Here is a 22,412-nt window from a genome sequence, read left to right as displayed (position 1 = left end):
AGCCTCAGAGGGCACCCAAGGCCAAACTGTGAGTTCCTCTGCTCTCCCCAGACATGCCCCCCACCTACCGGGAAAGGATCCCAACCTAGCTACTCTGCTGGACCAACTGTACCCCAACCAGTCCTCAACCTAATGGGCTTTACCACCCTGCCAGTCCTCTCATAAGAACCAAGGGACCCACCCTCTCATCTCTACAAAGCCTGCCTCCCACAGCCCCTGCCCGTTCACTCTGTTCTTGGGTACAGCCCTGCATGGCAGGGAGTCTCCCCCTCCTCCAGGCCGTGAGGAGAGAGGACTACTGAACTGTGGCCTGAGCACCTGAAAGGCTCTCGAGAGGGCAGCAAAGGGGTAGCTCCTTTTCCTAATCATTCAATTTGCCCTGTGTTAGGTGAGGAGGGTCCAGCCATCCTGTACCATTGAGTACACCAATGGGGTGGTTCGAAGGCTGGAACAGGTGACCCCTTCATTTTCAGGGAAACCGGCAGAGGTCACGCTTCATTATCTTCGTGGACTTTGGGCAAGAGGCTGACATTTTTACTTTATGTCACTGTGCTCTGAAAATCGCTGCTTTCCATCAGTATAGAAGATTCTATTCAGAAACTATGGTTTAAAGCTACAGGCTTTCAGTTTCAAACAAGGCTTAGTTCAGGAACTTTACATGTTTCTGGTGAGATAACAGGTTTTTGATGGGAAGGTTGATCCAAAAACATTTCGCTAATTTAATATTTCAAGCTAAATGAATAATGATTCAACTTTTAGCTTCTGATCTCTTATGTTTTACTAATTTTATCTAAAAATTTAGGAAAGGTGAGGGACATTTCCTCAATTTCTATAATCATTGGGTTGCAAGTCTCTAAGAAGTCATATGATTCCTGAGTCCTTAACTTTATTTTCATGACACCTTCCTGCTGATTTTCCAGCTTCAGAGGGCGCTTCAACAGCCCAGTGTCTGGAACCCCAGCACAGCTGCAGGACGTCAAACAAGCACATTCAGCCCAAGTATAATCCCAATCTTGGCGGAGCAGCGCACTCCTGAGCATAGGAGAGAGGGGGCAGGGTGCCCCTTTCTGACCCCCGATTTGGTTAGGCCCTCGTTAGGTGTTCTCACATTACTCTATACTTCTCCTTCACAGTACTTCCCAAAACCATGATTAATTATTTCTGTAATTCTTCAATGCCTGTCAACACTATGATAAGTATAATGTCTGTCTAATGAACTCTGTATTTCCAGTGCCAGCCACACAGAAAGGGTTTAAAAAATGTTTTCTGAGTGAATGAATCCAGTCTTGCCCAAACAAGAGACTAAAACAAGGGTTCTGGATATTTTAGAAAAACTGTGGTGAGTTCTGACCCAGCTTTCCTTTGCAGGACACTCCAAACCTCAATGCTGATTCCTTTTCCTCTAAAAATAACTGCAATCTTTTCTTCTGAATATTTTCCAGTCTTCATTATGACTCTCCAAAAGCAATTGTCTTTCCTCCCCCAAGCAGTATTTGATAATGACACTGCATGGGGCATACTATCTGGCCTGAATGAAGTCCCAGGGGATACCGGCTCTCTCTTGACACTGGGAAGACTCTCCAGGCACCCATTAGCAGTTTGAAGGACTCAATGGTAACCTAAGGTCCACTCTATTGATTGAGTGTAAGTTCTATCTAGAAATCTAGCAAAGATTAAAATGCAAAAAAATTCACCGTGATATTACTTATGATATTAAAAAATTGGAAGCAACCTAAAACACCAATAATAAAAGACTAGTTAAGATCATATTGTTAAGTATATGAAAGAAAATGTGCAGCTACTGAAAAATCATTTTCAAAGACATAAAAATATTTGTAATTTAAAGTAGAAAACGTAAAATAAGTAAATAAAAATAAATATGTATAACAGAATATAAAAATACATAAAAGTAGAAAAGGTGAAATTTAAATTTATAGTGTGATTTCAAATTCATAAGGCTACAATTATATGACTATATATGTAAGCTGAAGGAAATATATCAGATTTTTCGCAGTGCCCCAGTTCCTACCAAACAGTAGATAATTTATGTTAAACAGATGGGTGGTGGGGTTGAAAACACTTTTATTTTCTTCTTTTAATTTTAAATAAAGTATCTGAATTATAATAAAACATTTTTATGACCAGAAAAAAATGTTTTTACTTACAAAAAGTAAAGGATGTGATATTAAAGGTCAGAGAGAAACCTAACTATGGAGCAAATCTGTTAGCCCGAGGACACGAACGATGCCCTCCTCTTAGCAGACACCTACCGCTCTGCTGGAACTGTTCCAGCTCCTCGTTCTTCAACTGCTTGATGGAAGTCATCACTGTTTTAAAGGCTCCTTTCAGTCGCTTCCCAAGGACCATGTGATCTGGTTCTGCCCTCAGCTGAATGTTATATTTATTTTTATCTGTAGACAGTGTAACCTTTCGAACATTTAATTCCTATTATTGGTGGACAAGAAGAAGAAAACCAAGTCAAATGAAGATATATGTCCTACTCAAAAACTGTACACGAATGTTCAAAGCAGCATTATTCATAACAGCTAAAAAGTAGAAACACACCGAATGCCCATCAACCAATGAATGATAAACAAAATGCAGAATATCAACAAAGGAATATTATTGATCAATAAAAAGAAATGAAGCACTGAACATGCTATAACATAGGTGAACCTTGAAAACATTATGCTAAAGGAGAGAAGCCAGTCACATAACGTGTGATATTCCATTTCTCTGAAATGTCTATAGCTGGTGAATCCACACAAATGAAAAGGAGATCCGTGGTTGCCAGGGGCTGGGGGATCCTGAGGGGAAGATGGGGCATGACTACTAATGGTTACTGGGTTTCATTCTGGGGTGATGAAAATGCCCTAAATTTGACTGTGATGACAGTTGTGCAACTCTTAGTTATGCTAAATACCACTGAGCTGTATTAAGTGGGTGAATTTTATAGTATGTAAAGACCCTTCTTATCAAGATCAAGGAAGATCTTGTTGAGCATAACGGAAAGAAGGTTCCAGAATTAGAAACAGAAGCTTCATCATTCAGGCATAACCCTTGCTCTAGCAATTTCAGAGCACCAGAAGGTTAACTATCAATTAAGCAGAAGACTCAATCGTAGAATTTCCTGCTCCATCACATTAGTTAAGAGTTATTAATGCACAGAAAAGGGTGAGAGTACAGTGTCAGATATGAATGCAATATATCATGAAAACTACAGATTGAAGCAAATAAAAGGCTAACAGCTAGTTTTGCTATATATCAACTCATCTCCTAAGTGATTAAAAATACTATTTTTTAAAAAAAACATTTTTATCTATATCTATAGGCATTATAGGTATTTATAATCTATAAAGAGAATTTATAATCTCCCTAACTTTCTGGTTTCTAATATTTGCCTAGAATTCCCAAATTTAGAAATCAGTATTTTCTACAATAATGGTTTAAAATATCACCTGTGAAAAGAATAAAAATGAAATTAAAATCATGTTTATTTTAAAAACATCACGGAATAAAGTTTTTAGGAAGGACAACTGAGCCTATATTTAACTTTTGACCTCCAACACTTCACCACTAGGAATCTAACATTCATACTCTGATACACACACAAAGACACACACAGCCTTCTGTTTGTAATCAGAAACTTAAATTGCAAGCAATAGGGGAATAATTAAATAAATTCTGATGTGGATCCAGAGAGTGAAGAACATGCAGCTGTTAGAAACAAGGAAGTAAATCTCTATGTTATGATATGAGATGACCTTCAAGATAAACTATCAAGTGAAAAGTTAAAGACTACATATATGACAGCATGTATGCTGAAATAAAACCAAATGGTGTGTGTATGCGTGTGCGTGTGCATGTACCTACTGTGCATATATGTGTAAAATCCTTGGAACAACCCTAGGAGGAGACACCCTAGTGAATATTCCCAAAAGGGGAGTGAGTCTTTAGGGAACAGAATGGGTAGAAAGAAACTCACCTTTCATTGTATATATATCCTCTGCTAGTGTTTGAACTGTTTACAACAAATGAGTATTCATTTGTTACTTACATAATATGAAGGAACAAGACTTTTTTTTGTTTATTATCAAAACAGTACTTTGGGAAAGAGAAGTGGATTTCACAAATGATCCAACTAAGTTAAAGAAATTCATTATCTTGAAATCTTTTTCAAATAATTATAATTCATTGTAAAAATTTATGACAATTCTAAGCAGTGTATAATTTAACAGATATCGTTAAATTTGTTATGGACACAGATCTACAAAAAAAAAATAAATTACAAACTCAAAATGTACTTCACTGAAGACTATTAATCAAAATAATCTTTTCAAGGAATGAAACCTGTTTGAAACCAAAACAGATAATTCATCTATTTTACCTCAATGATATACTTTTCCAAAGAACTGATATCTTTAAGAGCTTCTGGATCTTGATGGATAACCACAATTTCTCTCAAAGGGTACTAGGAAAAAGAGGGAGAGGAAAAAGCTCATGAAGTAGCCAGTCCTCTAAATTGCAGAAAAATAGAACATTAAATATTTTATTTGAATTTCGAGCTCTAGAATAATAGAACTGAACTAGTGAAAAATCATTCACACCCTCTTGCAGAAAAGAAAAAAAAAAATCATGCCCTTCCTGGAAGCTCTCATTATTAAGAAAACATTCCAAAGACAAAATTATTTAGGTCTGTGCAACGTAAAACATAACTAATATTTCAAACCTTTATTGGAATAGTTTTACGGTCTCGGATCACTCGCCCAAGTTCAATCACAGACTGCATTCTAGATACTGCGCTCTCAGTCTTCTTGTCAATCAATTCCTCTCTGATTGGGAGAGTGAGGGATATGAAAGAGATTAGGTTTAAAAGGAGAAAATCCGAAACACCAGCTATGCTTAGGTGAGGAAGCTGGGGATGCGGTGGTGTGGCCAAGCCTCCTGGCAGGCAGCTGGGAAGGGTGGAAGGCATACCGAGGGAAGCAGGCCGGCAAGCTCCCGGACACGACCATGGGCCCACACGTGCCCCACCTGCCAGAGCTCTACAGAGGGTCCACACACAGAATCCCTCCTGCCGTGATATCGATGTGGGCCCCATCCTACAGCTTGAGGAGGGGCTTACGTCAGCTCAGGTAGAGGCAGGGAATGGAGGGGCTAGAGAAGGGAAATACATGCTCTCCCCATTCCTTCCCTAGCGGGGCAGCAGTGAGGCTGGGAACCCCACATGAGCGCACGTCCAGCTTATCTGTGCTTGATTCTTACCGAACATGGGGCAGCATGAGGTAGTGAATACTTAGGGTGTCCTTGTCATGGACAGAAACAGGATCGATCAATGTCTTTAGATTCTGATAAATTAATTCAGTGAGAAAAGGTGTATAGGGGGCCTGAATAAGAACAGAAAACAGTATTTTATTCATATGCAGATATCATCAACAGACCTTATTTAGACTGAAAACCTGCAACTAAACATTTTAGAGAATAACATTAATGTGTATAGGAAGGAAACTAGGTCACTAAACATGCCCTATAAAAGAGAAATGACCTCATATTGAACTTGGAGAGCTGGACATCTGGGAAACACAGCAGTAGGTGTGCAGCCAGTGGGACCCAAAGCTACTCCAGACTCTTTGAGGATGTTCATAATAAAAACGGGAGCCAGAGACCCGGGTTTAAATTCAGCTCACCATCTTTCAGACAAGTAAATATGCACAGAGGACTGAAAGTCCCTAAGCCTCAGAAACCTCATCTGCAAATGGGTTAGGACCCCTGGCTTCACAGCCTGTGAGTGAACAGTGAATGAGACAGACACAGAAGGCACCTGGCAGAGTGGGTCCGAGTTCAGAGCATGTCAAGTGGGTAAACAGAAGTATTACAAAACTACACTGGATACAGGGAATTAAAACTAGAGATTTTTTGCTTTTGCATTATTTAATGTTTCGATTTGTACAAATTACTTGCATATTTTCCTTTCAATGCTAATTAAAATATTGCTTGAAATAGGTTTCTGTGGTTAGATATCAGCTCAAGACCATCCCATTATTCAAGGACAACTGCGGCAATCCACGTTAAGACAGGGGGCACTCTTTAAAGGGAACTGTGGCTCCCAGTCCAGATTCAGGACCACAGACTGCCCTGCACTGCCAGTGGTTATGAGAAAGAATCTTGTTTCTGAAACTGGCATCTATTTCACAAGAGATGTAAGTTTGTTTTGAAACTTCTGTCTGCTTGTATTTCTAGTGGAACAAATTCAGAACAGGTATCTCGCCATGGAGATTACAGCAATAGGGTATCGTATGGCAGCCCACAAGGTCCCCCAGGAGTTTTAGAAAGGGGTCAGGCATCTTACCATCAGCCTGCACAAAGAAAACAGAACACTGAACAAGGTTTCCAGGGCCACAACACAATCTTCCATCCCATTTTCACCCTAGTGAATAAAAAAGCAAGCTCAGAAAGCTGCCCTTCCATAAACATTAAAATGCTATTAGTCATTTTAACCATAAAACCAATCTAAGAAGTTTATTAAAAAGAGCAACCCACAGAGAACACACAACTGTACCTACCCTATATCTACACTTACAGGTGATCTGTGATCAGTATAGTCAGAGCAGCACCAACCCTGAGGTATAAGAAGTCAGAAGAGGGGTGAGCATGTTTCATTCCCCACTATTATTTCCCATTTCTGAGCAGAGTAGGTGGAAAGCGGCTCTGGAAATGTGAGTTAAAGACTGACCAACTGCAAAATCTGAAGCCATGTCCAAAAAAGTTATTATGATTGAAGATAAAATGGAGTCACACACAATAGTTGCTAACAGAAAATTTTATATTACCTTTAGGTAATATTTATTTTTTTAAAAAGTATATACTGTGTATTTAAAAGTGATTATTTTAATTCATTGTAGGAAATAAAAAAAGAAAATAAAAATCAACCGTAATTGACAGATTACAGTAAACATTTTAGTTTATGTCTTCCAGATTTATGTACATATGTACAACACATATATACATGTATGTGTGTGTGTATAACATACTTAAACAAAAATGAAATTACTGTTTTGTCACTGACTTTTATCACTCAACACATTTTGAGACAGGACTGCTGAGTGTGAAGCCTCTCTTGGGCCTTGCAGTGAGGGTACCCATCACTTCTGGCCTTATATCTCAGTCATTTACACACATGGCTCAAGCAAGTCCTGGGACCAGGACTCATGCATGGGTCATCCCAATCGCCCACTGGCTTAAGGAACAGTTCTGGCCACAGCAGACACTCAATAAATAACTGACCCCCTGGTAGAAGCCAGGAAGCTGCCCCTCTCCAGAGCATCACCAGACCTGACAGCTTTCACTAAATACCTGCATGAATTTGTTTCTGAATTTAAGAGATCAGCTTAGTTTAGTACTATACAGGCTCTTGAGCCTTTCCCTCCAATATGACATTTCCACTTTGTTTTGAAAATATGCAAAATGACTCACAATTTATAAATCCCCACTGAATGGCAAAAATACAGTCAATACAAGATGTAAAAGGAAAAGAAAGAGAGAGCTTAAGAAATTGAGAGCATGTGACAACATTCCTTTCCATTTTGGCGATTCTCGTTTTTCTCAACTCAAACTTCACACACTTTTTGCTCCTTCCAACAGCAGACTACGCTTACCTTTAATCTTCTGCGATTCATTCTGACATACCAATTGGTCAGCACATCCACGAACTTGACCAAACGAGGCACCACAGTATAAAGCCTGTAAGCTAAAGGTAGGACAAGTCAATCGGGCAGCAAGTACGCACTGAGCATTCGGGGTGCATGGGGGGAGGCTGGAGACAAATAAAGAACAAGCAGTTCCTGCTATCTAGTAGCTTCCACTCTCACTATGGAGTTGCAAGAAGAACCAAAGTGAAACAATCAGCACAAATGGCCTAGTTATTGAGGACATAATCCGTGGCAGCCAAAGTGTTTAGTGGATACGCACAAAACCTCATTTCACTTTCATATCTGTCCTAGGAGCTACTCAGTGAAAAAACTGAGGGTCAGACAAGTAAAGTGAACGCCAGAGGACACAGCTGATGGAACTGGGACTACAACCCCAGCACGTGTGGGATAAAACCAAGGGCTGCTCACCACACAACTCCAGGAGGTACTGTGCATGTGGAGTTGTGTGATGCGGCTGCACGGACAAAGGCCCAGCTTCTTCCCATTATACTACACTGACCCATAACTAAAAATCAAACAAACAAAAAGGCTTTAACTAAATGCCAAGAAGTATACACAGGCCAGGGTTCTCAATAAGGACTGATATTTTTAGGGACATCTGGCAATGTATGGAGAGATATTTTTGGCTGACACAACTGGGTGTATGTGTGTGTGTGCACGCGCTTACTACTGGTATTCAGTAGAGGCCAGGGATGCTGTCAACATCTTACAATGCAGACAGAGCCCCACCACAAACAATAATCTGGCCTAAAATGCCCATAGTAGAGCTAATTAGGAACACTGGCATAGGCTGTGGATAAAATAGGCTGTCAAAAGGTTAAAACTTCAAGGGGAGAAAGTTCACAAAGGTAGCAGAAAGAGAAGAAAGAGCCTTGGAGAATGAGAAGGATTTAAGGAACTCAGAGGGCAAGTAGGAAAATAGGGGCATTTAGCCAATCTTGTAGGAGGCACACTTTTATTTTAAAGACTCTCTGCCGCCCCTTTAATTGATAGATTGTTACAAAAAAAGCAAAAGTAACACAAACAACAAAAAGAATAAAATCTAAAATTATCAACAGATACAATCTTAATGTGATGAAAAGAGTTCAGTGACTTAAATGAGGCTTCCAGACAAAGCTAAAGAGGTGAGAAGTGGCAAGGGGCAGTGCTGCTCTCTGCTGCCCAGGAGCAGACAGGGACTGGTGCGGTCACATCTGAACTGCTTGGTGGCTGAGCCGCCAGGTCAGAGGCTTTAACTGCTCATACAACTCCTAAACAGGTGTTTTCAGTGGCGTGAGCTTCTAGGCCTGATCTGAACAGAGAAAAGGTCTGTCCAAATTACCTCTAGGGCTTGCCATACTCCTTTCCTACTAGTTAGCTAAAGTTCTCTGTGTTCGGGTTTCAACTCTTAACAGTGAATGAATCCAGCGTATGGTGAGCACTCAGACAAGTATAGCAGTGGCAGTACTGCCGAAACCACTGATAATAATTGTGAACTCTCACTTATCCCCACAACTCTCCAAACAGGTCCGATGAGGTACTCGTATCGCTGATGAGGGAGTGGTTGTCACAAAGCAGGTAGGTGGTGTAAACCTGCACCTGAACCAGGCAGCCTGAGACCACAGTCCGCCTCCATTTCCCTGTGTGTTACCCCTCACTGTGTGCCCCGCCATCACCAGGATCCTCACCACTGGGCTGGAGTGCATGACTGCTGGTCTCTAATTCCCAGGCTGATGCAGGGTGCACACCCCCAAGCCCCCACTTTGCAGAAGAGGTTGTGATTGTGGCTATGGTTTCCTGCTCACCCAAATCACTCAAGAGACGGAAAAGTGGATGGCAGTGGGGAGATGTCCCCAGGAGAGTACAGTGCTCCCCGCCCTCCTGGCTGAGGCATCCACCTTCACACAGGCTCTGCAGGATGACCCCTCACTGCCATATTCACTCATATCAATCTCTGAGTTTCCATCCACTCCTCAAGGGCAACAATTTGACAGTTATGTGATCCTTATAAATGCTTAACAGTGAAAACAGTCCTCCTGCACTATTATTTACCATGCTCAACTCCCCTGGACAAGCAGTCCTATTGTGTCAAACAGAGAGACCCAGTGTCAGGCGCTGACTGCTCCAGGAAGACATGTGCCGGTGGCCGGGCTATGGCGGCTGCTGAGGGGGAGCAGCCCCCATGCATGAACCACAGGCTTGCTCTGGCCCACTGCCATCCACTGGGCAGCTGCACCTGCACAGCAGCACCCAGCAACCATGGGGCGCCGGGACAGGGGGCGCTAACCGCCCGGGCCGTGCACAGAGATGCAATCTCCTCTTCCTGCCCTTGCTGGGCCCAGGGCCTCTGCTCACTCTCTGTATCAGACCCATTTTGACTTCAGTCACAGTCAGACCCATCTTCGGGATTCTAGTCAACAGTACTAGAATTTCTCATCTTGACCTATGGTTCGTTCTCTCAAACCTAGGGGAAAGCCACACCATCTACTTTTGCTGTCTCTGTCTAAAACCAAATTCACTGTTATTACGTTAACATTTCCATTTTATTATTGCCTTCCTGTATTTTCTAATTTTTCTAAAATGGACAAGAACTACTTCTTTAATAATAAAAAAACACCTAAAAAAATAAAAAATGTATCCGTAAGTACTACCTACTAAGTACCTATTATCTGCCAGCTACTCCATGTATATAATCTGTTTAAGCCTTACAAAAACTCCCACCAGGAATTTAACAGATAAAGAAGTTGAGGTTCCTAGAGATGAGGCGTCACTTCCAATAGTTTGGGAGCGTGCACTCTTCCCATGATTCCACCGGGTGCTGTTGGTGTCCTACTTGGGAGTGATGCACTTAGACATCCCTGGAAGACCGAATTCCCCAGTGCCTGGAGACCAACACACCACTGCAGCTAACAAGCCCTAGTAAACTTGCATTGAGAGGTTAAAAGCAACAATCCTAAGGAAACAATCTAAATGCCTAACAAAGGGAATAATGGAATTAACTCCAGGATATGCAATATACATAATATAGTTCTGTTACAAAAGATGAAGTGGGCACTCTAAATCACTGTTTTATGTTCCAATGTTGATTGAAAACAATCAAGACACAACAGCGTCAGTATATATCTAAACTGTAAAATGAGAAACAGTACTGAAAGAAAACATACTGAAAAGGTTTTCTTTCGGTGGTAGAACAGTAGATATCTCCCTTTTATCTGGACCTGTTCTGGACTGTCCAAATTTTTTACGCTTGTAAAGAAAAATGGTTGCCCATCAAAAAGGCAAGGTTATAGAAGAGAGCAGCTGCCCCTAGGCCAAGGATACGCACCTGCCATCTCGGACTCGAAGAAGCCAATAAGCGACTGCATGAAGGACAGGATCCACCGGTCCATGATGTTGTAGCTTTCCTTCACAGTGTTCTCATTGTAGAGGAATTCTATTTCTTCCTCCTGGTAATTTACAGTTATTAAGACACTGTGAAGGCTTGGTGGGAAACTGCTGTTAGAGAAATAGACTCTTTAAATCACTTAAATTGGAATAAGGTAAACAAAATTAAAAAACTAAAAAGCAAAAACAAACCAGACTCTGTCAGCAATCTAAATTTCTGATTCTCGGCTATATTTCCAAGATAAATATTAACTTGGGACATTAAGTCCTCAATTAATAAATTAGATTTCTTTGAGTAAACTAATGAGAACTTAGGAAAAAATTATTACCCCACACCAAGTGATTATGAATAGAGAATATTCCAATATGTTGTAGGTGTAGGGTTTAGTTATTTTAAACCTAAGTAGAGAAGAACAGCAAAACTGGCTAGGATTGGATGATTATCCATAAACTGAAAATAAGTGCTGGGAATTGATTTTTTTGCTTGCACTGTTCATTCTACCTAGAAAGTTCTGTCCCTCCTTTTGCTTTGCCAAATCCTCCTGTGTCCTAAAGGTCCCTTTCACCTGATGGAGGTTACACCCCCCTGGTATTCGTGCATCATCACCATGAGCCGGCAGGACAGCAGGGACTCCGACTCTTCCTGGGATTCAAATGCCTTAAATGTCCTGCTGTACCAGGTGAGAGAGGTGGCGTCTGCTACTACCTTTGGCTGTGAAGTCTGATCAAGCTTGTATTCCCAGGGAAGTATGCAAACTGAAACCCCATTTACAGGCTGTGGCACTACCCATATCTGCCACAGAACCATGTGGAGAGGAGGTGGTGAGAACGCAAAGAGAGGAGAGACCCAGGAGCTTAGGGAAGGCCCCCAGCTTTCTTAATTCACAGCGAAAAACCCCCACCCTGAGAGCCTCATGGGCCGAGTTCCAGTGGTGCAGGTGAAACATGCTGCCTCCTCGTCAGCAGACTGACACGTGGTCCAGAGGCAAGTAGGAGTCTGGGTCTTGCCCCTGCTGAAGGGTGATATCCAAAGCTCACGATGACCCAACTTGTTTTTTGTTTGTCTGTTTGTTTTACAAAGGCATGTTTGGTTCCCAATCCCTGGTCCTGTGGTGTGAACCCACTTGTAATAGGACCTTTGAGATGTCATTAGTTAAGGTGCCCAGACTGAATGAGGGTGAGCCCTTGTCCACTAGGGATGATGTCCTTGTAAGCAAAGGAAACTGGATATAGAGAAGCCACAGGGAGTAGCAAGAAACCAGAAGTCAGTGGAACCCAGAAGGGAAAGGAGATGCTGCCATGTGCGTTGTTATGTGACGGAAAAGACAAGGAAACCCAAAGGTGGCTAGCCAGCCAAAAGATACCGACTCTGGAAAAAGCCAGCCTTCTAATCTCTTAAACTGAGCCAATAAATTCCCGTGTTAAGCCAATGCATAGTAAAGAATTTGTTTTAGCAGCTGGGGAACTAAAATAGCAGGTAACCGCTTTAAAGGGCACTTACACAGGACCAATGAGAACCTTTCACATTCAGTCTCAGCTCAGAGGCCACCTCCACAGAGGCCTCCCTGACCACACCATCTAAATTAGTTGTGCCACCTCAGCTCTACCCTGTTACCAGGTTTTTCTGTCTTCAAGGTACTTACTGTCTGACAGCTGACTTCTTTATGGTCTCCCCCCACACCCCATCCCCGTCTTGTTCAACACTGTGCATCCAGTACCCAGCACACAGAAGGCACCTAATACTTCGCTGACTAAATGAATATACACTATAGCTACGATCTTACAGGTATAACTCTGGATCCTGTGCTTGTGACACACATCACTGACTGTGGACATCTGTTGCTTCAGCTATGGCCTCCCCAATGGCTGAGTCACATCCCTCCATCCCCAGCAGCCTTCAGACCAGCTCTAGAACCAGCAAACTCCCCACAGGGCCTGTTCTCTCTCCTTGCATGGGGACGGTGGAGAAAGAGCAGCCTGCAAGGCCACATACGGAGTCCCGCCCATCCCGGGCAAGTGCAGGCTCAGCCCTGACATGCTGAGGGCACACGAACTCCCCGAGGCAGCAGCAGCGCAGCCTTACCTTCTGGATCCTCAGCACGTTCTGGATGAAGAAGCGATATGCATTGTACCAAGGCAGCAGCACGTCCTTCAGAACATCGCGCACACCCTCCTCCTTAAAGCGGAGGTTTTCTGCTCTCACCACAGGGGAGTTAATCAGGTACAATCTGGAAAGGGAGGCAAATTACAAAGAAAAGGCAAACAGAAAGTAAACCAAATACTATTACGCATTGTATTCCCAAGAAAGCAAATTTAAAACTTAAATTTCTCTTCTACAAAAGGGGGAAAGCCCTGGGGGTCACAGGCGAGCCACACACATGGATCATGGGCAATATACACAATTACAGGAACATGCTCAGCAGGGGCTGCCCCAGCTTCTTCTCCTTTCCTATAAAATGAGGATGGTGAAGGGATTTCCACGGTTCCTTTAACTTTCACACTGTGGGATTTTAGGACTATAACTATTTCAAGCTGTGGCTTAAGTTTCTCTAAAAGCTTTTCACTATGAATTTTCATTTGCCTTGGCATAAATATATCTCCTAAGGCTCTTTTTGAGGAGTCAGTCAAAATTAAAATAAATGACGAAAAATAATCCTGATATCAATAAGATGGGGAACCAAGGGGATGGGAAGAGGCAGACAGCAACTAGCCCAGGAGTTCTTGGTCATCTCAGCTAAATCAAACATAGACCCTCTTCCTCAAATAGATCTCTAGATCTGAAAATGTCTTCATTATTTAGAAAACTACTTTTGATGTTTAAAATCAAACCATATGAATGGGATGCACCTTATAAGAGGTGCACTCTTTTAACAACTAGTAATACACTGAGTCTAAGGAACAGTCCTAGAATGGGAGAGGCTTACGTTAAAAAAGATAAATATACACGAGGTGCAGCACTGATTCTTACCTGAGGGCATCAGCACCATATTTATGGATGATTGTAACTGGATCTGGGTAATTCTTTTTCCGTTTGCTCATTTTTTGGCCATCACTTGAAAAACGAAAGCGAGAGGCCAATGAAGCAAGACAGCATCACAGTTTCTCTCCACATTGGACTATCGGTTATTTGCCAATAGGAAGGAGTAGCTAACTTAGATACAAATTAGTATTAAGGCACAACAGTAAGATTGTTTTAGGAGTTGTAAGTCTCTTTTTGCACACTGTAGTAAGTCAAGGGGAAGCTTCTGGGTAGACTAAAACAGGAAGATGTTAAAGGTAACATTCACAAACACGGGTTCAGCATTTATCCCAGAGAAATGAAAACTTGGGTTCACACAGAAACCTGTACACGAATGCTCAGTGCAGCTTTATGCATCCTAGCTAAAAACTATGAGTGATTAGACAAACCGTGTTCCATCCATGCCAATGACACTGCTCATTAACTCGAAGGAAGGCGGTCTCGATGCATATGGCAGTCTGGAGGACTCTCCAAGGAATTATGCCAAGTGAAAAAACCCAACCCCAAAAGTAACATGCTGTATGGTTCCATATATATAGCATTTTTGAAATGACAAAATTATAGAGATGGAGGAGAGACTAGTGGTTTCCACAAATTGGGGATGGGGGGTGGGAAAAGCAGAGGGGGGTAGAGGTTATTATAAAAGGACAACAGATTAAATATGATCTATCATATAATATTTATAAGTTGCTAAGTGATAGATTTAAATGTCATTCTATTTCTAGTAGGATCATGGTAAACTCATAATCTCAAAATCCTCTGCTTCCTCCTTCTCAGGTCTCAGTACATTTCTTCCCCTAAAGACACAGGAGGGATTGTGTGGAATGTGGAGACAGAGAGCAAAGGATGGAGAAAACGACAGAACAGGAGCTTCAATAAAAGGGAAGACCAAGCAGCAAGAAATATAGGGCTAGAGGGGAGAAAAAGTAGGGACAGAGTCGGAGTTGGGGCAGTTCTTGAATTTTTCTGTTCAGAAAGAAAATTGTGGTTGGGCCCATCCGGAACCCCAAGCAACATTTCTGTGTGTAAGAAAGAAGGGGGACAGGAACAAAAACAGGTCATTATGCAAAAGGAGTACACCTGCCTCGCAAGGACGAGACCGTTCACAATCACATTCTTGAAAGCTGGTTGTCCAAAGAGGGCTGTGGCCAACACCAGCAAGGTGTAAAACCTGTGGGAGAGAAAAACATTTCAATGGAAAGGATTCCAAGCAGAGGAAAAAAGCTTATGGGGTTGAATTTCAATTTCTGATGCATTATATTTGACAGATTTGAAGCAATTATTTGAAGCAACGGCTCTTAATCTTTGAAAGATTACTGAAGCAGAGGCCCCATCCCAAACCAATCAAATCAGAGTCTCTGGGCCAGTAAGCCTTCCTCTGCTGAAAGGACCCCCAGTCGAGGAGCACCCAGCAGTGCCATTGCCCATCCTCTCTGGGATCCAGGGTAGAGACCAACAGGGAGAGGAGGACACAATGGGAGGCCTCTCATCACCAATCCAAAATGACTGGCCAGGAAGTTAAAGATGTGGCACAGGTCACATGAAACAAACAACGTGATGACAAAAGATGCAACAAGTACTCATCCCAAAGGCAAAAGGCACATTACAGGAGCAAAGAACATGCTTCCATATCTGCTAGCTTGTTTGTTCCGTATAAGAACTCGATCACATCCCTGCAGGACATCCAGACCAGCCACTCCTCAGAGCAACAAGCCTGCTGGTAAGTCAAGGCCCTCCCTAAAAACAGGGATTTGTTCCTGGAAGCTGCTCTTATAAATAAATGGATTCAAAGCTGCAAATAGACTGAAGGACTCTTCAACTGCAATTGTGCTTCTCATACAGCACATTCTGGAACATTAAAGCTCCAATTAAACAAGTTTGTGATGACCACTACAAGTTGTAAAAGTCGAAAATGATACCAACATTCCTTAAGCACAATCCTGCAAAAACATTACTAACGAAGGCATGATTATAACCTGGGCCAGAAAAGCTCCTACAAGAGAAGGTAAAGGGTACTGCTTTAAATAAGACATCAGATAAAACCAATGTTCAAATTCTCCCCTGGCATGTTTTGTTTTTATCTTGATTTTTTTTTAGAATGTTAATTTATAAGGCTAGTCTTCACATCTGAGTGAATTTCCAGTATCTGCAAACCATCTAGCTCTCTCTCAATCTAATACCCTATAAGGTAAATACCCATTGAAATTTGAGTAAATGATTTGAAGTAAACAAGCTAACAAACATACATTGTGTTTTCTATCACACAGACTTCCAATATAACTAACTTTTGTATTCTAAAATGTCAGTAAAATAATTATAAAACCACAGCCATCTTGTAGTGAGAGATTCCTACTCAAAATGCACCTTGCGTGTTCAAGTTTCTGTGGAAAGGGACAGCAGGCAGGAACGCAGCCTGATTTGTCTGCCATTCTCTCCCCAGAATGCAGCAAACAAATGGCAGGCATTCAGTAAAATACTTGCTAAATAAAATAAAATTGGCAAAATATTTGAAGAAAGATAATGAACACACCATCCTCTGGTTTGGTCTATGCCTTCGGCAATGAAGTCTGCAGGAAAAGCGTCCTCAAATTCCCTCTTGTTTTCAAATGGGTAATGAACTTGAGCATAAGGCATGCTGCCGCTCTCAAACCAGCAGTCAAACACTTCAGAGACTCGGCGCAGCGGTCCCTTCCCACGGCGTGAAGGAATGGTCAGATGGTCAATGCTAACAAATAAAAAATCAGTCATTTCTATTAACTTTAAGCATAACAGAATTGGCCATTTAACTGCCACTATGGAAACACAAAGCCCTGATAAGCTCTCATCATATGTATTTTCAAACAAATATCAACAGTTACTAAAAGGCTTTCGCAAAGCATCATGAGGTCTCGACATGAATGCTTATACATATCAAAGTCATGGAACAAGCCGATGATTGCGGCCACGTGATCTCAATATGAAATGGGCTAACAAAGAAAGAGACTCGTAATTTCTACATGCCATCTACTACACAGAATATGTCGTAACAGGCTAGGAACTAGGCCAGTGCTCCTAGACTTACTGATGAATGGAGGGGAATCAAACACATTGAGAAACCGACCTCTCTCTGTGGATATCGGAGATCTTTGCTCCTGACAGTTCTTCAAGCTCAGCCACTGATCCAATGCATACTACCTGTTAAAAACCAAGTTAAACACAGGCGCTCCTGAGAGCAGGAGAGGACACTGAGAGTTAATTTACCTGTTCAGGTCTAGCCAACCTTTGATTTTCTTGAAAAGCTCATTAACAAATCAATCTGGGCTAATGATTTGAGAGGAGGAATTATCACCATTAGGCACACCTTTTATCAAAGACTGCAGACTACTTTTTGAAAAGGCAAGCATGAACTACTTCATTATTTACCTATCCTATTTCAAAATAAGTTCCTACATGGGGATGATTTTGCTTCATTTTAAACATTCACAGTCATCATTTTGACAAGTTTTTCTTTCTTTTCCGTTTTTTTATGTTTAATACATTCTGAACCACTACTTTTGAGTTGCTTTTTAATCTTTTAACCAGGTATGTATCAAAAGCATCTTTTCCTAAGTGAATGGTTTCCTTCTATAATACCCCAAACCCACAGGGTAAAGGGCAAAGCTCCTGATCCAGTCCTGTGATGAACTCCTTTCCTTCTTCCCTCCCTTCCTTCTCTCCTTCCCCTCGCTTTCTACTCTCCTGCCTTCCTTTCATCTGCTCTAATTTTTCCCTTTTCCTCCCTGCTCCTTCCCTTCTTCCATCCCTCCTTAGTTGCATTCCAGTTTCTTCTGAGAACTTTTGTAGTGTCTCAATTCTTTGTTTCTTGGCAGTACATAGGAGTCACAATTATTTGGAAAAAAGGTCGCCTCCTAGGAACTAGATTAAGAAATCAACCACAATGCAATGGAAGGGAGCCGGGCAAAGCTGCCTTCTAGGAACAAAAGAGTAACTATGGCACTATGACTTGAGGTGTAATATTGCACCATCATATATGCATATTATTTTTCTGAATTCAACTACTTATAATGGACAGAGGGAGAGAGAAAATGACTGATTCCTATATTTGACTCTTTATTCTGCTCCAAAGAGCGAGCAACCACAGTTGAAATGCAAAGGTAGGTAAGTCAATTTTGGATTCTGAGCCTATAGGGCTCAGTTCCTAAAAACTCCACCATTTCAGTGATTTTCAAGAATAATTATCAAGTATTTCTTGATAGACTACCAAGTGTCAATCTCTGCCAAAACTAACCAGCAAAGTGAAATGCTTTAGACTACTTACTAACATTATCTCAGTTTTTCTCTGGCACTTGAATCTGGCTGTATAATCTGTCATCTTTCCCAGTCAAAGCTAGAACTAAATTACTGTGCTTGGAGCAGACCAAAATAACCAGACCAGATCTCAAGATGCTAGGATTTGTCCAGGTAAGGGGGCTGAGAGATGCAGCTGGTGGGCACCCAGAACGAGGGAAATCGCCTATCAGGAATCTCACAAGCAGGAGCTGCCCTGGGTTTTCACCCAGAGAGCTGCTTTCTCTGCCCTTCCTGTTCCATCACGAAAAGAGGTAACATGCCCTTCCTCTCGCCTTTGGCCTACTTCCCTGTTCCCTTTCAGGTCTCTAGAAGAGACTTACCAAGTCCCTGGGGTTCCTGGACCCCCAGACATTTTCTCATCATCGCTCTAACAGCCTAGTATTGGACAGAAAGCCCAGGCATGGAAGTACATACATGTATGTGAACACATATATATATGAACACACTTGAATTTACAAATTAAAGCTCTGCAACCTTTTGGAAAAATTGTTTTTTCCTTCAAGTTTTCCTTTTTCATTCTTTATAAGATCAATTTAACATGCTATGAACTTAATGCAGGTGTCAGGAGTCTCTTTTCCAACATTTAACAATAACTCAAAGGCAAAGAACAGACTTAACAACATGCACAAAAAATTTAATGTGTGGATTTAAGAAAAATAAATTCTTCACTTTTACACATGGGGAAATTTTTACAAGTATATCTAAAGTAAAAACAAACAGGAGAAAACCAGATGCTACAAGGAGTTAAAAAAAAAAAAAAAAAGAAATCATATTCTTTTATCCTATATGTAGATGGCATGAAGCAAGTGCTTTGGCAAACATAAAACAAGGAAGCAATTCCCAGCCTCACCTCCTCAAAGTCGTCACTGACCCACAGAGGAAGAGGGGTGCCCCAATATCTATTTCTGGAAATTGCCCAGTCGTGTGCATCTTTCAGCCAATTTCCAAATCGTTTTTCTCTCACAAACTCTGGGACCCTGCAATGAAGAAATCAGATAATCAGAAAAATCAGACGTATTAGTAACACAAAATTGTAAATTATATCCACGTGAGCCTATAATGCTTTGTAGACCAAATCCTCTGGACACAGAGTTCACTAACAATGTCATTTAAATAAGCAGCACCAGCACAAGGAACACTCCATGTTGCTGTGGATGACCCACCCTAACTGTCACTTGATGTGGATTTATCCAGGGGATCCTACTCAACAGAAAGATGCACAAGCTTCCCACGTCCTTTCTACAATGAGACAGCGGTTCAAGTTCAGGACTTCCTAATTTCTGGAGCACTGGCTCGGTCCTCTCACCATTCACCTTGATGTTAGCCTTGTCCCACTCCAATCCAGCCACAAGAGTGTCAAGTTTCTGAAACTTGATGGCAAGGACTTCCAATCATCTAGAAAGCAGACTGAATGACCTATGCTATTGAAGCCGGTCTGCAGTCACCTCTCCAGTGTCAGTTGCGGTCACCCTTAGCTTTGCACTTCAGGCTCCAGCAACAAGGCAAGTTCCTTAAAATGCTGCTTCTTCCTTGTGGCTCATACTCCCTTTATCTAGTGTATGGATGGATGAGTAGAAAAATGGGGACAACACTAAAAAAAAATTGGGTAGGAGGGGGGGATGACTTGGGTGTTCTTTTTAACTTTTATATTCTTATTCTGATTCTTTCTGGTGTAAGGAAAATGTTCAAAAATAGATTGGGGTGATGAATGTACAACTACGTGATGGTACTGTGAATAGCTGATGGTACACCACAGATGACTGACATGAATACATCTCAATAAAACCTCTGCTTCTTGCCTCAATGCCTGTGCACATGCCGTCTCCTACAGTCATCTTCCCGTCTCAGGCCTCCTCTGTTACCCTCTCACCCCTCCCTCCAGGCCTTCTCCTGTCATTGCCTGGTAAATGGCTCCTTATACCTTGAGGTTCAGCTCTGCTGGGAGTCTCCCAGGGACAGGCTGGGTTCTCCTGGGCTTCCCTCGGGCCCCGCAGCTACCCTTCAGTATTATACGGACTGGTTTATCTATCTGCAGGCCCCAAGACGATAACCTCCTCAAGGGTGGGGCTATCTCACTAACATGCTACACTCAGTACCTTACGAAATCCTTGAATTGCGTGAGCGGATACTATTAAGTGACCTAATGGACTTCCTGGGTACGAAAATGGAAAACTCTTTTTTTTTTTTGAGAAATTAGGGTCACCTTGCGAAGAAATATTAGAAAACTACAGTTTAAAACCATTTCCTCTATGCTCCTGAGATTTTCCCCATGCTTCCAAAATCAAATGCAGATTGTTAGTCTTACTGGGTCCTTGTGGGAAGTGAGAGTGATAACTCTCTACATACTGAGTAAAACACATTCTTCTGAAATACAGATTCCAACATTGCTTCCTTTTTGCACCTACAGATTTACATAAAACCTCTCTTGGGAAATAACTTGCAGGTCGGATATTAAGTGGAGGATGGCAACGATATTGTCCTTGCAGCACTTAAGCATACAATGTGTAGGAGACATTATCTTATTCTAGAAACTCAACATGTATCATAAGCAGTAAGAGTAAATGGCTTTTATAGGTACAACTATAAATAAACGTAGGATAAATCCTATAAATGTCTACTATTTAAGATAAAGAACTCAAGAGTACAGTAAGATTTTTCTCCCCAGTCACTCCAACATCAAATAAATGGCAGTTTCTCATTTCCATTGGATTTTAAAAAAGAAAACTTCTCCATATATGTATTACCACAAAAAAGATGTTACTTTTGCTATATGTTATTTTGTGTTCCTGAAAATACAGAATAAAAGATGACTATTAATAGAATATACAAAAAGATGGCTATCAAACTATTACACTTTGGGGACACACACACATAAACCAATATTTACTAACATGACAAAGGACATTATAAATAACATCTTACTGCTCACCAGTAGCTTAGGTCATTGTTAGTCAGGAGTTTGTTCACCATGTGTTCCACGCGGACAAACCAGCTAGGAACTGCTTTGTAAATCAAGGGAGTATCTGATCTGTGGGAGCAAACACAGAATATAACTCATCAGATCAAGTTATGCTGGCACCAAGATACGACTTTTAGTTTCTTATGAATCCAAATATTACATTGGTCATCTCTCTCCACAATACCAAGAAAGGTACAACCTAGTGAGAGAACAAGGCTAGAAAGAAAAACAGAGTTCTGCTTATTATGTGGGACAGTAGTCCAGGAAATGCTGTCAACGTCACCACACAACAGCAAACAAGGAAGTGGAGTGGGATGCCCAGGACACCCCACTCCACCCACGTCTTCATAGCATGATTTTGTAGTAAAACTTGATAGCAAATCTCATCTCTCACTAAATTCCCATTAGAAAGTTTTAAAAATGTTTTTTTACCTTAAAAAAATGTGGTCCCAACACAAAACAGATTTGCATCTATTTTTCCCACACAATTCCTGAGACAAGACAGACAAACCACGAGATCTTTATACATTCATTAAAAAAACAACTGAAAAATGAAACAAGAAAGCAGTTTCCAAAAGTAACTCTGAAGCAAACAAATGAGACGGGAACTGCAAATAAGATGCAATGGGCACAGAAAATAAGTGCATCCATAAATATGAAGCTCTAGCTACAATACAGTCCTGTTTTCTTTTCACCTCCAACAGAAAGGGTAGCTGTGAGTGACGGTGCTGGCAACAAGAAGTCGGCCTCGTTCCTTCAGAGTCCTGATGATGGTTTTGTCAGCATCCTGTTAAAAAAAATAAAATTAAAATTTAACCAAGAAAATGTCTTACAATACTTGGTAACACAATACAATTAAGTATATTACTAAAATATATTTTGTTACCTTTACTCTGAATAAAAGGCAACAATAACAAAAGAATTACTTAAAAATACATTTGTTTTTTAAAACCACTGTATAACTTTAAGAACTTTTTAAGTACATTCCATAACATATAAAGCAGTGAAGATTTTTCTAATCAGCAAGGATTAC

At 41.3% G+C, this 22,412-nt stretch overlaps 1 protein-coding gene and 1 non-coding gene across 4 annotated transcripts in view; both read right to left on the bottom strand.

The window, feature by feature from the left end:
* The window catches only part of IARS1 (isoleucyl-tRNA synthetase 1), a 70,047-nt gene that overhangs the window by 21,779 nt on the left and 25,856 nt on the right, over nucleotides 1–22,412 (bottom strand). For all 3 annotated transcript variants that reach the window (XM_037851257.1, XM_037851258.1, XM_037851259.1), the window contains 15 exons: nucleotides 22,075–22,166; nucleotides 21,350–21,448; nucleotides 19,271–19,397; nucleotides 17,192–17,265; nucleotides 16,622–16,816; nucleotides 15,176–15,262; nucleotides 14,041–14,124; nucleotides 13,156–13,300; nucleotides 11,014–11,134; nucleotides 7,656–7,747; nucleotides 6,350–6,427; nucleotides 5,266–5,387; nucleotides 4,730–4,832; nucleotides 4,388–4,471; nucleotides 2,271–2,445 (listed from right to left, as the gene is read on the bottom strand). In XM_037851257.1, coding sequence (XP_037707185.1) covers nucleotides 2,271–2,445; nucleotides 4,388–4,471; nucleotides 4,730–4,832; nucleotides 5,266–5,387; nucleotides 6,350–6,427; nucleotides 7,656–7,747; nucleotides 11,014–11,134; nucleotides 13,156–13,300; nucleotides 14,041–14,124; nucleotides 15,176–15,262; nucleotides 16,622–16,816; nucleotides 17,192–17,265; nucleotides 19,271–19,397; nucleotides 21,350–21,448; nucleotides 22,075–22,166 — 1,678 coding nt within the window. The remainder of the gene's footprint in view (nucleotides 1–2,270; nucleotides 2,446–4,387; nucleotides 4,472–4,729; nucleotides 4,833–5,265; nucleotides 5,388–6,349; nucleotides 6,428–7,655; nucleotides 7,748–11,013; nucleotides 11,135–13,155; nucleotides 13,301–14,040; nucleotides 14,125–15,175; nucleotides 15,263–16,621; nucleotides 16,817–17,191; nucleotides 17,266–19,270; nucleotides 19,398–21,349; nucleotides 21,449–22,074; nucleotides 22,167–22,412) is intronic.
* Nucleotides 9,821–9,954, bottom strand: LOC119505810. The gene has a single exon (XR_005210848.1). It is a non-coding gene; the product is annotated as a small nucleolar RNA SNORA84 (small nucleolar RNA).

The sequence above is a fragment of the Choloepus didactylus genome, chromosome 10 (assembly GCF_015220235.1).
Source record: "Choloepus didactylus isolate mChoDid1 chromosome 10, mChoDid1.pri, whole genome shotgun sequence".
Taxonomy (NCBI): Eukaryota; Metazoa; Chordata; class Mammalia; order Pilosa; family Megalonychidae; genus Choloepus; species Choloepus didactylus.
The sequence above is the reverse complement of the archived record's forward strand: the minus strand, read 5'-3'. Positions and strand labels throughout refer to the sequence as shown.